Source organism: Cylas formicarius, unplaced genomic scaffold (genome assembly GCF_029955315.1).
Source record: "Cylas formicarius isolate icCylForm1 unplaced genomic scaffold, icCylForm1.1 PGA_scaffold_10__41_contigs__length_53128322, whole genome shotgun sequence".
NCBI classification, from domain to species: domain Eukaryota; kingdom Metazoa; phylum Arthropoda; class Insecta; order Coleoptera; family Brentidae; genus Cylas; species Cylas formicarius.
This window is the reverse complement of record NW_026844214.1, coordinates 8883773-8900774: the sequence shown is the minus strand read 5'-3', so window position 1 is coordinate 8900774 and position 17002 is coordinate 8883773. Positions and strand designations below refer to the sequence as shown.

Genomic DNA, 17002 nt, shown 5'->3' with positions numbered 1-17002 from the left:
AGGCTGTTGATTCGTCGGGAAATTAAAAATATATTCTTCTAAAAAGTACCACAGATAAATTTAAAGAATAAAATTTTTACATCAAAAGCTTTGTTTTGATAATTGTTATTTAATACTTATTAAGAAACACCGTTTCCCTTAACTCAACATTAATTGAATTATTATGAATTTGGACGTTCTTTCTTAGAATATTTTTGACATTGATAATTCCGAAAATAGTTTTTTTAGTGTAAACTATTACAAATTTAGCACCTTACAAATTAAAAATTAGAAAACGTGTAATTTGCGCTCTCTACATAATATGTGAAAAAATGCAACGTAATTATTTTCACTACCTCCTCGAATCCAAAGTTTTCGTTTCGATATTTCAAAAAAAAGGTTGTGCTATAGAGAAATAACAATTTCAAGTTGTTCACCCCGTATCTCACTTATAAGCGACATTTTACTTAGGTATATTATACGTATATTAATAAGAACACAATTATAATTACAAAACAAAAACAAGAGAAAAAGCGTAAAATGTTGTATTATCAATAATAATTCTGGAATTGTCGGAGCCACTCCAGTCAGCAGTAGTCAGCAGTGAGTAAATGTTTTTAAAGTGGGCAGACAAATAGAACATGCTAACGCTTTTCAAGTTCCAACAAATTGCAGAGCAAGCAAATTTCATCTTGGTTGATTGTGTACGACCTCTCCTCGTGAATCTATAGATATATTTAGTGCACATGCGTATTTGGCCGACGAGCCAAATTACGTAAAATGGAACCGTTATTTCTAAATAGTTAGCGGTTGATAATGATGTGTTCGAGAACTGTACAATATAGCGTAGGTGGCGCTGTTGGTTTAGAAAATTGCCATTGCGATTATACTATGCGGTAAGTGATGAGATGAAAGCTACTTCGATTTTTGTCCTAACCCAAAAATCAGTTTCGACTTTAGTCACAAGTTGTCATTGATTACGGCAAAAGTTAAAACAATTGTCGGAAGCGCTATACTAATACAATTCTCGTGAAAAACTTACCTTCTACTAATGATGTCAGCAAAGTTACGTTTGCCGCTTTCCTTCTACCGGCGGGCAAATTAAGGCCAATCTTTTCTAATTTTTCCCTGAGAATCCTTCCTCCATTTTTGCTTTTCGCTCTCCTCAGCACGCCGCCTAAGAGAGACGCGTTGAGGCATTCCGGAGGCGATAGTCTCCTTTGCACTTCACCCACTGTTACTTTGTATTTGGAAGTCGACGATAAGAGGGAGAGTCTGCCGGGAACCGAACAGAATACGTCACTAGGCGAGACCATGGAACCTACTCCTGAATGATCTTTGCCTCCTTTCATCCCTGGAAGAAATGCTTTGCTTTTTATTGTACTGATAATAACTACATTATAACTCAACGATATTATACTTTAATTACACTACCTATCCCTATTCAATGTCAAACAGCCTTAATTGCGCATTGATGCGAGGGCAGTTTCGATAATTTAGAGAAGAAAAGAGTGTAGCTACTATATATCTGCTTTTTATATGCAGGGTGGCTTAATTTCGATAGTATACCAGGTATGAACCGATATTATTGATATTTTTTTTTAAATTCGTATAGATGCAATACAACGCTGGCAAAAATATATAGTTGAATTTAAAGTAGTGTAGTGTAGTCCAAATTTAAAAAAATATCTATTGCGGGATTGTTTTATTTCACCATAATAGTATATTTCACCAAAATAATTTAAATAAAAAAAAGTGTATTACGTATACGACAAAAATAGTTGCAATTATACAGGGTATCTCGAAATATGTTGTATATAATTTATATAAGCATCTTCAGCACCTAACTTACTTATTTTAATTTAAACACTCGGTATATCATTTAATTTTTGGGTTTCTGAGAAAATTTAATGTTTTAATCGTCCGTATGAGTATCGAAAATACAAGAAGCATACTTTCGAAATGGATATTGAGAATTGATTACAGGATAGCTCAATCAATGAATTATATAATTTTCAAAGATGCAAAACGTGCTGTTTTCAAATACGTTACTATGTATATTATTGCATGGTGTGATGTAAAATTTAAGTCTTTTACATCGATTGGCTGTGCCATTCTCTATAAATATCAAAAGACAATCAACAGCCAAAGTTCTTTCCCGTTAGCATTGATTTTGACAAACTTTGAGATGTTTTTAGTATTTGGTTAGTTGACTTGATTTGAGATCATTTGATTTTCACCTATGGACCTAAATTTTCAATGACGTAATATTATTTCCCACATAATGCCCATGAACTTGAAACACAAGAAACAAGGAATACAAAGTGAAGGTAAACGAAATCATTACAATCATTGTTCAAAACTTTATTATTTTTCGAAGAAGTACTTGAGTATTATTATTAAAATTGTGATAATACCGATTGTGTTCCACCAACTGCAAAATACAGGGTCAAATGTTAAAACGTTCAAAATGCAAACTAGCGTTGACAATTTAACGTTCAGATAGAGAACGCAATTTCTTCCAAATTTGAAGTCAGGAAAAAAAGTATTTATAAAGAGCGCTTATAAAAGGAATCACCTATATATCTCATAAAAATTTATGTTATCAAAGTTGATAATCAATAATAAGTAAACATCGTTTTAAAACCCTTTAAAACTCACTTTCGTTTCCATTTGATGGAGATGTATCGTTGGTTAAAAAAAAAACTCTCTGCGAACAAACCATATTATGCCATTAAAGTTGTCATACAACCATCAGAACAAATGTTTCTTTTTTACACAACGATAACAATACTTAGCCCTGAATACAAAAAACTACTAACACTCCCTTATATCACTAGATGTAAAACTCCGTAGGTGGCAAACGAAGGGGTACATCTAATTGGAAAGTCATACATTGTTTGGTTGTGGGACCAACATCTGTTGGTCACGCCAGTACACACGAAAAGAAAAATTTTGTTGAATCTCGACGCTATTTCCAAGTTCCAAGCCTTAAAATTACTGAAGAACAAGAAAAACTTAAGTTTTAGTTAAACAAAGACAGGACTGAAGCCCAAGTTTTTGCTGAATTTCTATTGTATACAGTTTTATCGGGCACAGCTAATATATTCATATTTTCATTCATTGAAATATTTAAATTTTGTAATACGTAGCGGATGACACAACAGTTACCTAGATCTAGATGTAGATCATCATCCATTCTAAGCAAACACTATTGTATTGTAAATAGCACATTTTTGGATTTGGCAGGAATGACCAGTAAGTAACCATACGATATAAAAAAAACGCACCGTTTTTTCAACTGTAACTTTGTTTCATTTTTTCTTTTCTTTGTTTGTAATGCGTTGCTGTTTTCGTTCTAAACAAACAAAGTTTTCCTATTTTTCAAACGCAAAAATATGGAGCAAAAATAAATTGTCGGAAAATCGATATTAGGAAATAGAAACAAATTGAGCCTCCACCAAATATCAAGTAGGTTCTTAGTGGATATTATTGTCTCCCAAGTATATAGTTATCGGATATATAAAAATGACAAAAAATAAACAAAAATTTGTTATTTTTCTCATCTATGGAAAAAATTGTAAGTGTAATAAGATCAATCGTCGACCCATTAAAGGGCATTAACGTTCTACATGTTAAACAAATAAATAAACAAAAAAATATTATAAAATATTTGTGATTTGTTTTTAACTTATGAAGAAGGAGGCCTTGTAGCATAGAAATACTCACCCTTAAGTAAAGGAAGATCGGTTATAAACCCTGTATTGTCATCTATGCCTCCTTGTGCGTCCTCCACGGCCTGACCTAACGCTTGATGCAAGGAGAGCGGGTCGTCGTGCCTTTGAGGTGCGACTGAATAATCAGGTCTACCACCTCCAGGGGCACTGTAAGGGAAGCTTGCACCGTGGCCCAGTTGTCCCTGAAACGAAACAAACACTGTTTTGGTGTTCTTGAAATGGTGGCAGGGTGGACAACTCAAAAGTATCGTATCGTAAAGCTCGGACAAATTGCGATGATATTTTTCAGTTTTTTAAGACCTACATACCTTGAATCGTTTTTAATAATTTGGAGAATGAAGGTAATAGACAGCAGCAGGTTATAATTATAGAGATATAGATAGATATTAATTATTTTAAGATCAAGTAAATAAAAACTTATATTGACGGATAATTAAAAAATATAAGAATAATAATAATAATAACAATAATAATTTATGGACGTTAACAACCCTACGGTTTTACACAAGTCAGCAAAAACGTTGAGCAAAATCTACATATATGTATAATTACAAAGGCACCGCGACAAAAAACGTTAACCATTATTAAAATTGATAAAAAGTCATCAAATGAGTAATAGGCCCCATCCAGCAAAAGTGATTTGACCTTAATAGAGAATTGTCTCTCCGGCAGCTCTCTGACGCTTAGAGACAATAGATTGAAGAATTTAGGTTCATAATAGTTCTTATGTCTTTGCAATTCTTGAGTAGTTAATCAACATATCATTTCTGTTTCTGGCGAGATAGTGGCAAAGATTAATATGAAGGGGATATTGATCCTGGTTGCTTTTAGTATACTTTAATGCCGAATAAATATAGTAACATGGAACAGTTAATATTTGGAGAACTTTAAACTTTGCTCTTACGTCACCCCTAAAATTCAACTGCGTCATCGCCCTGATGGTTCGCCTCTGTAAGGCAAAAAACTCTTTCGGTATGTGAGGAGTGAATAGATAAATTAGTGAATTAGATAAATTGTCATAAGTATCATTTATTAAAAAAAATCCACTATTTATAATACAATTCCATTTGTAAATTGTAGCCATCATGTTCCGAATTGTAAGATAAAATATAATCGTTGAAGTCCTGAGAAATAAGAAGGGGTTCTACAGTGTTCTACATTGTCTTCATTTTCTCTTGGATTTGAACGTCCCTCATTTTACAAGTGGTGTTATGCTTTGTTACAAATCCTTTTACTTACGTCCATACCAATTCTATGAGGTATTCTTCACAGTGATAGTGCGAAAATTTTGAGGTTTATTCAAATTTACAATATCCAATAGCTTCCTTAAATTGTTTCTTATTTAAAGTAATGAATTAATGAAGAAGAAATAAGATTTGCTGGAAGTAGTCTTCAAAAACATCAGCATTTCTGTTTTTATGATATAAATAAATAATAAAAATATCGTCGTCTGTCTCTATTAAAAGTGATTTTTTTGTTTTAAATTTTTTCGTAACAAAAATTCATTTCAAGAATGAACTTTGCCAACAACTGCCGGAAAGTAACTGTGCTTCTAATTTTGAACACTGAATACTAAATAGTGGGTCAACTACCTGTCCGTTTACCTGCCACTCTCGGGAACCTTGACAATCATAACGGAGTCATAGGAATGGAATACGGTTAAGGCAACGAAATAATGATTTATAACTCCCACAAACAAAATTCCTACAAACAAAAATCTTTAGAAAATTTTGACAATGTCAATATATATAGTTTCGTGAAAATCTGAACTTTTAGTTCTTATTTATTATCTTATTTATAAATGGATTTTCATCAAGTAAAAGCCACCTTAGTTCAATTACTGATTATATTCAGCATTCACAAAGATTATCTGTGGATTTTCATATTTTTTAATCCAAATTGTAGAGCGAGATGAGAACAGCGTTTACAATTATGAAACGAGAGTTAGTAGGAAAGTGTAATGTTATAAAAATTTTATTTTTAGTTACATATGATTCCTGGATCAACATCACGCGAAGGGTTCAAATATGCATAGTTTACGTACACCACTCGAACAAAGCGTTGTCGTTTTTCAACTTTTCGAAGAAAATATAATTCTCAAAGCATTCCCAACGCTTTAGGGCGCCATCGGCTGATCTGAGCGCTATCCGGATGTCAAACATTCCTCAACTCTGTAACAACTATGTCAAGAGATCGTAAATATGCCAAGATTGCGGCCTCCTTCGGAGGGGATATTTATAATATCAGAAAGGCGTCGATTACGGAGCCGAGAGACGCTTCTCCAGCGTTGCGATGCACTTCCTTAAAATTCACGGAACAGATAAGTGCCACATTATCGGTTTAAATTCGTCTTTTCACGCGTGCCTTCAAATTCGACTCTAATCATTCATGAAGTTTTCAAAACAATTTTTTCATGGTTCAATTAAAATAAATAGAGAGAGGTCCCAAATTAGGGACAAAAAATTAGGCAACAACTATTTCTTTTAGACTATTTGTAAAACAATAATATAGCAAGTGTCCCTTTTTCCATAATGTTCTCAGAAGTATCCGAATAATTTTGGTAGTTTTATCGGCATTTTGCCCCAATTGCACCCTGCGTCATTTTTATGGTTTTACGGCGTATTTCCCTTATTAATAAAGTTAGCGTGTTGTGGTTGTTGTGACCCAAGACCCAACAGAAATGTGAGTGTGGCTTTGCAAATTTTCCAATTTTAGACGCCCTTTGAAGTTCGGTTAACTAATTGAAAAGGTGAAAAATGATCCAGATAGATTTTTTTACTCCCAATTTAGATGTATAAACTAAACTTGTTTTTTTTTAATGGAATACCCTGCATGTTTTTTAATCATTTTATTAGGTTGTCAAAAATATATAACAGACACGAGCTGTTTCAAATACGCAAATATCTTTAATTTTATTTTTTTCTGACTATGTCATTGAAAATAAACTTTTTTTTTATGTTAATTACTTTATTTATTACAAAGGCACCTGTCAAAACAAACTTGCAATATTAAATGATAATTTACAGCAGAAGAAAGAACAGGTAGGCTCCTCCACTGGGTCCGACGTAATTTAATTTAATTTTAATTAAAACAATGGAAAAAAAATAATGGAAAAATTTAAGGGCACATTCTTTGAGCTTTAGGTCTGTTTTGATATTTTCCAATTTAATATTGAACAAAATTAATAAACGTCCGATTGAATTTAAACCAATTTTCAAATAATACAGTATGGAAGAAATGACTATTTGAAATGAAACCAAAAACTCAAAATATAGCAGTCAATTCCCATTTCTTTTACTCATTGTTCCGTTAAAAAAAAATTAAAACGATTTTCCCGTAAATCGCAAGACATTACAAAGTTTCTAAACAAAACTAAAAAGTAATTTTGTATTTTTGAATCTATCATTCTACCATTCGGCAATGAAGAATGTCACAATACATTTATCGGATTAATCGGATTCCCTTATGGAAACAGTAGGAAGCAATGGAATAGTCAAAGAAATTAATGTGCATTCTCTCATGTAAAATGCACAATTATAGACCTATCTAGTGTGCGGGAAGTGTCAATTTACCACGTGACTTTCTCGTCCCACGGATCCGAGCCCCTTCGGACATTTCCGAGATATTACCGCACGGGTTTGGGAGCAATCGGATGTTTTCGTAGATTTTACCGCATGGCTTGAATTTCGACGTCATGTCAGTGAATGTATTCGTGATGTTTTGCAAAAATATACCCAAAAACTAATGGTCGTAGAAAAAGTATAGTATGCAACATGTTTGGTACACTCTTTAAGTTACTCATTCATTAAACGATCGCTCCGCTTGTGTCAAATAAACTCGTGAGTCAAATGCCCTTTATTGCACTTGTTGCAATTATACACCGATTTAGCGTACGGGAAGCGCCACTTTATCACGCGAGTTTCTTTTTCCATGGATCCGAGGCAGTTCGGACATTTCCGGGATATTAACGCACGGGTTTGGAATCATTCCAATGTTTTCGAAGATTTTACCGTACGGCTTCTGACCGTCATGTCATTGAATGTATTCATCTTGTTTTGCAAAAATGTACCCAAAATCCACGGTCTAATATACTATTACAAACATAACTAGTGAACTAAAAGTTCGGTATAACCAACTTGTATTATTTTTTTTTTAATATTCACAGTCATTTTGCTGAGAGTTTTTATTACTTTTTCCTTATTTACAATTTATTTTGCGCCTTGTTTAAATTAGGCAAAAGAAAGCGGAAGAAAAAAAGTAAATTTTGGCTGCGACCGAAACAACCCAATTTGTTTATGATATGAAAACTAATAAATTTACTTTATTGTAGTACAAAATAGTCAAGAGAAGCGCTTCAAGATGAACTAAGGCGCCTCTCCAACAGCCATGACCGTCAGAATTGACACACGTCAAAATTCAAGCCGTACGGTAATATCTCGAAACAGACATGATAAAAGGACACTTCCGCACGTTAGATCGGTATATAATTAAGTATTTTACAGAAAGGAGTAAAAAAGAGACGCTTTTAAGTATAGTTTTAAAATTCTAAAATTCCAAGGAAGGCCGTGACTGAAGTATCAGGAATGTCCGAAGTAATTATGCATAATTGGGCTCAAAATAACTATAAATTTACCATTTATAAACAACTTGGAATAAACGATTTGGTTATTATTAATTAGGATAAACGCGAGTTTTTTTTTCTGAAGAAAATATACTGGCAAAGGCTTAATTATTATTTATTTGTTAGCAAAGTTCCGCGATTTTTTATAAACGCACGCTGGAAATCAATTTTCTCCATAATTCTATTGCATTTTTTATTTATTATTTCATGTGTGTATTTGCTTTCTGGTGCAGACTGAAACGGGTAGTCACTAGAGTTTTGTGGTACCAGACTTTTGAGTATGCGTGACGTGAATCAGCAGAACCTTGTAGAATCAACTAAGAACCAGTACCTAGAGGACAGGGAGGCATAACGGACCCTGCAGATAAAAAGGTGCTTTAAAATCATTTAAATACTAGTGGCGCCACCTCTACAAAGTTATTGCCATCAAATTTTGCTTCGGACAGTTAGCAACAAGCCGGCAAGTGTGACCTACGAAATTTTAAGAAGGTAAGCTATATTTGGTAGAATTTAATATAAAAATGAAACACTATTTGAATGCCTGTACTATTTACCTCTATAATAAGGTCCGTTTTCTAGTATATAGCAAAAAGGCAAAACGGACAGGGCAAAATTGACCACTTGGTCTATTTTACCTTCCCGTTTCGTTTTGCCAATACAATTTTTTTAAACAAATCTTTTAATCATTTCAGATGGTTAGAACTAAATAAAAAAAAGACCGAGATGCAAAAATCTCAAGAAGAATCAACGAAACAAGCAATAATTAAAGTTGCAACTAAGGGTGTATTTGGAAACGCTTTTGAAAACTGACATACAACTTGGCAGGATGAAATAATATTCAGCGTAGCTTTGACCCAAGCATGGGAATGGCCAGTAGATATTGGTTTGATAATTTTTTAAAACGAAATCAATCTCGATTTTAGACTTCGCAAACCAGAGGCCACCTCAGCTGCCAGAGCTGCGGGGCTTAATCGGGTTTCTCGTTAGCAGTTTTTTTTTCACTCTAAGTTGAAGTTATTCACAAGCATAAACTAACACTAGATAGAATATATAACGTAGGCGAGACGGGCATGACTAAAAGCAAGTTAGTTTATCAAGGGACCAATTAGTAAGTACTGTATTTTGGTTTAATGCAGAGGGCTGCTACATGCAACCCTTATTTGTATTTTCGAGAAAAAGATTTAAGCTGGAAATCATGAATAATGCTCCTCGATCATCTTGAGCCACGAGAGTAGCTGGATCCAGAAGGATATTTTTACGAAATGGTTAAATCGCTCCAAATCCGAACTAGAACGCAAGTGATGATTCCGATAATGAACCACTTGCTTCGCCATCTACCAGGCTTCTTTAAATAAAAGCTTTATCGTTTCGTATGAACAAATCATGCCAGTACCAAAAACGGAACAAGCAAAAAGGGTGACCCGAAAAAGAGGTAAGATCGCTATGATTACATCTTGAAATTAAATTGAAAATATCGCAAGTAAACGCTCAACGAGTCAAACGAAAAAGCTGTGTTCAAATATGATAAGAATAGTGAAGAAGAAGACGCAGTATCTGTATTATCACTATTTCAAAGTCAACGGAAGGCTAGGTCCTATGTCTCACATATAAAAGTTGGGCTAACTGCTCCTGCGCTGGCGCTGAAGATGAAGACGAAGAAGCGTTTTTTACTTGCGAAACATGCAAAAATTACCTAAATGTTTTGTATTAAGACTTAAGGCTTTATGCGGGTAGCGTTGTATCTTCTATGACATACTATATCACACAAATATAAGTTCAGTTTGTCCAGGGTACCATTTTGCCTTCTGTTCCCCTACTGTTTCTATTTTCTAAGTATTGTTTTACACTATGTCGTAAATTGACGATTTGATCATTCGAGATATTGCGGGATCTACTCTTCGATTAGAAATTAAAAAACCCAGCAAACTAAAATGTAAGATAAATATTCTAATGCAAATAAGAACAAAACTAGCACAATGACGATATTGTAAAAACAGGTATTATCGTATTTTTCTCTTTTGCATTTTTGAACGATCTACTCAGCTTTATTCCTTGCATTATGTCGGACTATTATCCACTCACCACATGCGAATGGTTCGGATCACCTTCCCTAGGCCTCAAACCTAACTGATTGTAGTGGTGCAATCCTGATAATCCACCGTAAGGGTCTGTCAGGTACTCCAAATGTTGCTGCGGCGGGGGACTAGGAGCGTGATGAAAAGGTGGCGGAAAGTAGGGCGGCTGGAAGTCTGGTTGGGGCAGTTGGTGTTGCATGGCGGCTGCGGCGGCGGCGTGATGAAGGCCCCCAGCCGCCCCCCGACCTGCCCCGGACGCCCCAGCGCCGTAACCTGGAGAGCTGCCGCTTAACGCTAGAGAGCCGTGGCCACTAGCTGTCAGACGATCCTGAAAAAAAAACAATAAAAATATAAATTTGAAGAAAAGGTAATAATTATTCAAAAGGCAGAACTTTTATTAAAAAAACAGAATAATAAACTAGTTTTTTGATTAGCTTTGGATAACTACGTTATTAAATTTTGTGGTCATGTGGCTTTATCAGCGAGGTTTATCACACAACCTTGTTGTTAAAAAGAAATTAGGAAGAGAACATCGATTTGCAAGATCCAAAATTTAAGGTTCGCAATTTTTTTCATCGCGTTTTAATAATTAAATGCTAATTCAAGACCAGATGCACGGTTTCTTTCACCACTATATAAAATGCATTTTAGTAGTATATATAAATAGGGACATAATGGCATATCCATAATAATGAGCCAGTAAATAGTGACTTTTGTTTTCTGAGGTAATTTTGCTTTTATACTCCGTTCAGCTTTCTTGCTCAAGGTTGCGAGTCACTTCGGACATTCCTGGGACTTTAGTCACGGATTTCAGAGCAATCGGGTAAATGTTTTTGGTAGTTTTCAGCCATGATCATGTCACATGTCACTCAGCGAATGTATTGCAAAAATCAACGCAAAAACTACATAAGGTATAGCTTGCAACACATTGATAAACCGCTTCAGTCACTCGATCAGCTAAGCCTTGCTTCTGCCAAATGAAACTCATGACCAGAATGCCGTTTGTTAAACTTTTTGTATTATATACTATTTGCATTTAATTCAAGTCGAATACTGCAACTGTTTTTGTTTTCATTTTTCGCATATGAACAATTGAAGCAATTTTTTCAAAAGTGCTGTAACCGTGCTACACTTGGTTATGACTATCGTCGCAGACTGGTATGGCTAAAATATATGGTAAATGAAATCATGAAACAACCTTTTTTGAAAATATTCCGACAAACAATTTTTGGAAAGGCTTTAACTATAGAACAGTGAAGTGCAACTTATCTTAACGCAAACAAATTCGTTGGTTTACGATTAATTTTTTGAAGAGCCATTTTTGCCGCTGAATCCAATCCCATTTAAGTTGTCTGGTGTGATTTTCCCGTTTTTTTTACAGTCATTAGTACGCTAAACAATACCGATCAATTTTTGATTGGTAAAATTATTTGTTTTTTAAAGTTAATGATCAAAGGAAGCCGGATACAAACTCAAAATAAAATGCATAATAAAAAACACGGAAAGTAGCGGAATCGCGATAAAATTGGTTATTCACACTAATTCAAAAACTTCTTTGAACTTTTTCTTTCTGTGAACTCGCGTTCTTCCAGACGGGTGCCGTTTTAACTTATTTATGGTAATTAAAGTTAACGAACAATTTTGTCATTTTCAATGCTATTTTAATTAATCCGAAAATTCCTAAACTCGAATTGATGTAAGGCATGCATCAAGCCACTAACAAAATGATTATTAACCGTTCTCCCGACAGGTAGTGTTGTGTCTTGACTTTATGCTGGATGCGTCATAATTTTGTTTTGAAGCCAAATTGTTCTGGTGTTTATTGTTTTCTCAATTATGATCAAACAATAACATACGTACAACGTACACAGTACAACTAAATAGATTTATTAGTTTTATTACTTTTAAATTCGAGTTGCACAATTATTAGAGGTATAAAAAACAAGTAATACAAACTTAACACTTAACACTTGCGAAATAAATTGGGAGAATTATATGATAGACAGGCAAAGTATGAAAGTGAAGTGTTTTAGTGTATTACTTGAATTCAAGAATCGAAATGTTAAGAAACAACGTTATGTCAATGTCAATGTCATGAGATGAAAGCAAGAGTCGAAAAAGTTGTACTTTTACTTTATACGATAATACAAATTTTTAAAAAGTCACGGACGTACTATTTAAGTTAAGATACCTCCCGGGACAAAATCGATTTTAATTAGGTAGTTTATTTGAATCTTAACGTAACAACGACCGCGAAAATGCTCGCCAGTTTTTTCACTTACCAAATTAATATCGTTTAGGTTGTCATTCTTCATAAACACAAAAACAATTTTAAGGAAGTCGTTAAAACAGATAAGAATCACAATCGAAAGCACAACTAATGCCGAAATTCACATAAAACGATAAAGACATCCATAAACCAGACGAGTTACGGTTTGAAACTGAGTGTTGCGTCGGGTCGCGTCGTTACGTCACGCTCTTAGAAATAATCAAAGTCCGTCACACTAGACCGCGCTGCACATAATTCGGCGTCACTCATTCAACAGATCAGCACCTCGAGTAATCTAGGATGCCATGACTATCGGGTTGCCCCGAGGATAAAAGCACGTGGAGCCGATTATTGCCGAGTAATATTCTCCCACCATGACGGTCTTTGGCGTGCGGCTAGCGAATTATCACCAACGATTCGACGAATCGCATTTTATATAATCCGGAGCTTTTAAACAAATGAGCTTTTAGATATCGGCTTCATTTCTGGTTACGTACGCTCTAATCAATGGAAACGGCAACTGAAGCATAAACATTTTATTAAGAAAAAAATATAGAAGCATATAAGCATTAACAAAATAGTACTGTATTGTTCTCCCATCCCAGTTTCTACTTTTCGGAAAGATATAAACATATCGACAAAATTTGAAAAAATATGGATAAAAATTATGCATCTAGATAGAAACACATAACTGTTGCTATATGTGGCCAATTAGCTCTAATCATATGTTTTTCTTTCAATAAAGCCTCGATCGGGTTTCCACATTATACTTTAAATATTGGGTTGTTCGGAAAGTCATTTCGTTTTTTTTGGGGAACATGAAAGACAGTTTTCGTATAATAAATAAATATTTTATTAAATTATATATTGGCCGTTCTGGTCCAACACCTTTTGCCATCTTTCTGGCAGTAACATAATTCCCCTCTCATAAAAGTTTTGGTTCTTGCTGGCAAAAAACTGGTTCAGGTGGTTTTTGACATCTTCATTTGAGGTAAAGGTTTTGCCATCCAAAAAATTTTGCAGGGACCGGAACAAATAGTAGTCGGAAGGTGCCAGATCTGGAGAATGTGGTGGATGTTGCAGTACGTCCCATTCAAGCTGTAAAAGTTTTTGGCGAGTGACCAAACTTGTGTGAGGTCTCGCATTATCCTGGTGGAACACTACACCCTTTCTGTTGATTGATTCGGGCCTCTTCTCTTTAAGTGAATCATTCAATTTGTCCAGTTGATGACAATAGACTTCTGAATTAATCGTTGTATTGTCCGGCAAAAGCTCAAAAAAAAACAATTCCTTTGACATCCCACCAAACGGAGAGCATCACCTTTTTTTGGTGATTGTTGGCTTTTGACAAGCTTTGAGCCGGTTCATCTTTTCTGCTCCATGACCTCTTGCGTTTAACATTGTTGTATACAACCCATTTTTCGTCCCCAGTAATAATCCGCTTCAAAAATGGATCATTTTCTTGACGTTTGAGGAGCGAATCACACACGTCAACGCGACGACACAAATTTCGCTCCGTAAGGATATGGGGCACCCACACATCGAGCTTCGAGGTTAAGCCCATGCCTTTCAAATGGCCATAAACAGTCGAATTCGACAAATTTAATCTCTCACCGATCTCTCGTGTGGTTATTCGCCGATTTGCATCAACTAATGCCTTTATCGCATCTTTGTCAGCTTCGACCGACCTTCCAGACCGTGGTGTATCTTGGACATCAAAATTGCCGGATCGAAATTTTGCAAACCAATTCTGGCACTGGCGTACTGTTAACACGCCTTCTCCATACACATCCGTCAATTTTTTTTCTCGCTTGGACAGCATTTTTACCTTTTCTGAAGTAAAAAAGTAAAATATGACGAAAATGCTGCTTATTGCTCTCCATATTTAAAAGGGCACCAACCAAAAACTACTGCGTAGAATTAATAGAACTTTTTCACACACAAGCCTTGCAATATCAGCTCTCAAGACATATAATGGTTATGCGGCTTAAGTGTGAAGTTGGTTTCGAAAAAACGTAATTAAGTCCTCTGACGGGAAAAAACGAAATGACTTTCCGAACAACCTTATATATATAAGATATTGCCCTTGCGTCAATCTCCACAAACCACACACCACACATCATTTATCGGTGTTTTCACAGGTAGAATAAGCTGGTCAAAGGTTCATGTAAACATTGAGATTCCAAGTAAAATTATTGTTTTTTGTTTATGGAGGGCATAATGGAATTCGTGAACAAGTTTATACTTTTCAGAGGAAAAAAGAATATTTTTAATAAATCTAGTGGAAAGCCATCTAGCTGAAACCACTCATTTCCAATTGTGAGCAGAATTAATTTTGATATAGCACATCTAAGTGTTCTTTTAAACGTTTACCAAAAATATTTTTGATGCTGGATACTTTAAATAACCACTAGAATAAATTAATCGACTTTTGTAAAATTTGATAGCACCAACATTTTGCTGCAATAACTGTTGAAAATATTTTATTTGAAAAAAATTACAATGAAGTTAAGGAACTTCAATTCTTTCAAGATGTTAATTTAAAACTCTACTTTTCTAAACTGCTCGTATTACTGAATTGTATTTTACATACTCTAAACGAGTTTTATAAAATAGTAACAGCTGGAACGTGGATATTTCATTTAGTAAGACTCATCGAATGAATAATAATGATTATAATCCAAATATCTCCCTCGCTTGAAAGAAGTGGATACATTTTTAAGTATAGGTTTTCTTAAAAGAAAATTTCGTAATAACATAACATAACAATAACATCCAGAAATGGAATTATTGAGACGAGCATTGAGAATATCTCGATTGGAACATATTCCAAACCAAACAAGTAGAGAAAGAGCAGCCATAAAATTGGATATTTTAGAGAGAATTGAGCGCAGACAACTAGCAAAGGCTGTAGGACCCCCGCCTATACATATAAATTTGGAAAAATTTGAAAATATAAAGTTTAGTGGCTATTAGTAATTAAATTAGTAGTAAATTACTAATTAAGTTCGTTACACCTTTTTTTTGGTTCTATCCAAACTTGACTTGATTGAAATCATTTCAGATGGCCCAATAGCACACGTCACTAAGATCTGAATCAAATAGGTGGTGGTTTTCCATTGCCCATATGTTTGGCAAAATTTTAGTGCCTTATGAAGTTTTAGTGGTTTTCAGTTTACCTAAAAGGTTATCTCCCAGTTCATGTTTGTTTGTTTGTTTATTTTACAAACAATAATAAATAATCAAACACGTTGGATGAAAACTGACACGTATCCTCACATTCGCGTGAAAAGGGTGTTCTTCAAGACTTGTTTGTGCAATATATTACCCTGGATCAAGAATACCGCTCTATCTTCAAATTTGTTGATCGATGCGACAGCCACTATAATATTAATTTGATGCCGTCTAAACATCGGGAGTTATCTAATAAGTGATGGACTTTATTAAAAAGCTGAACTACTTTATGTCAGATGTTGACATTATTTGTTGGATATATGATTATAAAATAAAACGCAAAATCTTCATCGTTGCAGGTAATTTGAGTTCGATTGGACAAAAATGGACCATTTGTGGCATGAAATTAAAAATTTAAAATTATTGTGATTATTATGATCTTACAGAAGTCATATGTGCAACTTCTTAAATAGAGTGCACCTATTAGTGTAAAATAAACTATTAGAATGACGCTTGTCTTAGGTATCATAAAGTAAGATACATGTTTTCACATTGATTAGAACTGTTAAATCATAAAAAATTATATTCTTTAAATTATATTTCATAGATTCAAATTCTAATCAAAACTGGTAAAATATATAAAATTATAATTGATAACAACAACATAATTCCTCCATCAAATTTATTTGGAATGCATTGAAGAATAGCATTTTTGCATTTTTGATTTGAAGAAATTATGAAAGTAAGTAAAGTTAAAATAAAAATTATAATAAATAGTCCTAGTAAGTCCTTAAAAGATGTTCAGTTGCATATATTCAACTATATTAATCATCGAGTCGAATAGGCTGTGGAAGGCAATGGTGTATTACTCAGAAATAGTGCAAAACAAACGATGTTAATGGGACCATAAAAGTGAAACAAGGAATGAGGCGAATTAAAATGCAATTTAAGTGAAATTGTAATGAACGTTGAATAGTTGGAAAAGTTATGTGTGCCTGTTAATAATGTTGATTTATTGCCCCTTGTTTCGTCAGTCAGGCACAATATTATGTTTCAGCGTTACAGGAGATCATAAAACGTCTGGAAAAAAATGCTTACGATAATCTAAAAAAAAAAAACAAAATGATAAACAATTGTTTTAGTTGTA

At 34.2% G+C, this 17002-nt stretch overlaps 1 protein-coding gene across 4 annotated transcripts in view; it reads right to left on the bottom strand.

The window, feature by feature from the left end:
- The window catches only part of LOC132701785 (transcription factor AP-2-epsilon), a 63266-nt gene that overhangs the window by 2570 nt on the left and 43694 nt on the right, over positions 1-17002 (bottom strand). For 3 of the 4 annotated variants that reach the window (XM_060669970.1, XM_060669980.1, XM_060669990.1), the window contains exons 3-5: positions 10420-10740; positions 3709-3898; positions 1022-1333 (exon numbers count right to left, since the gene is read on the bottom strand). In XM_060669970.1, coding sequence (XP_060525953.1) covers positions 1022-1333; positions 3709-3898; positions 10420-10740 — 823 coding nt within the window. Of the gene's footprint in view, positions 1-1021; positions 1334-3708; positions 3899-10419; positions 10741-12694; positions 12843-17002 lie in introns of those variants that run through there. The other variant, XM_060669999.1, reaches the window with a different exon arrangement.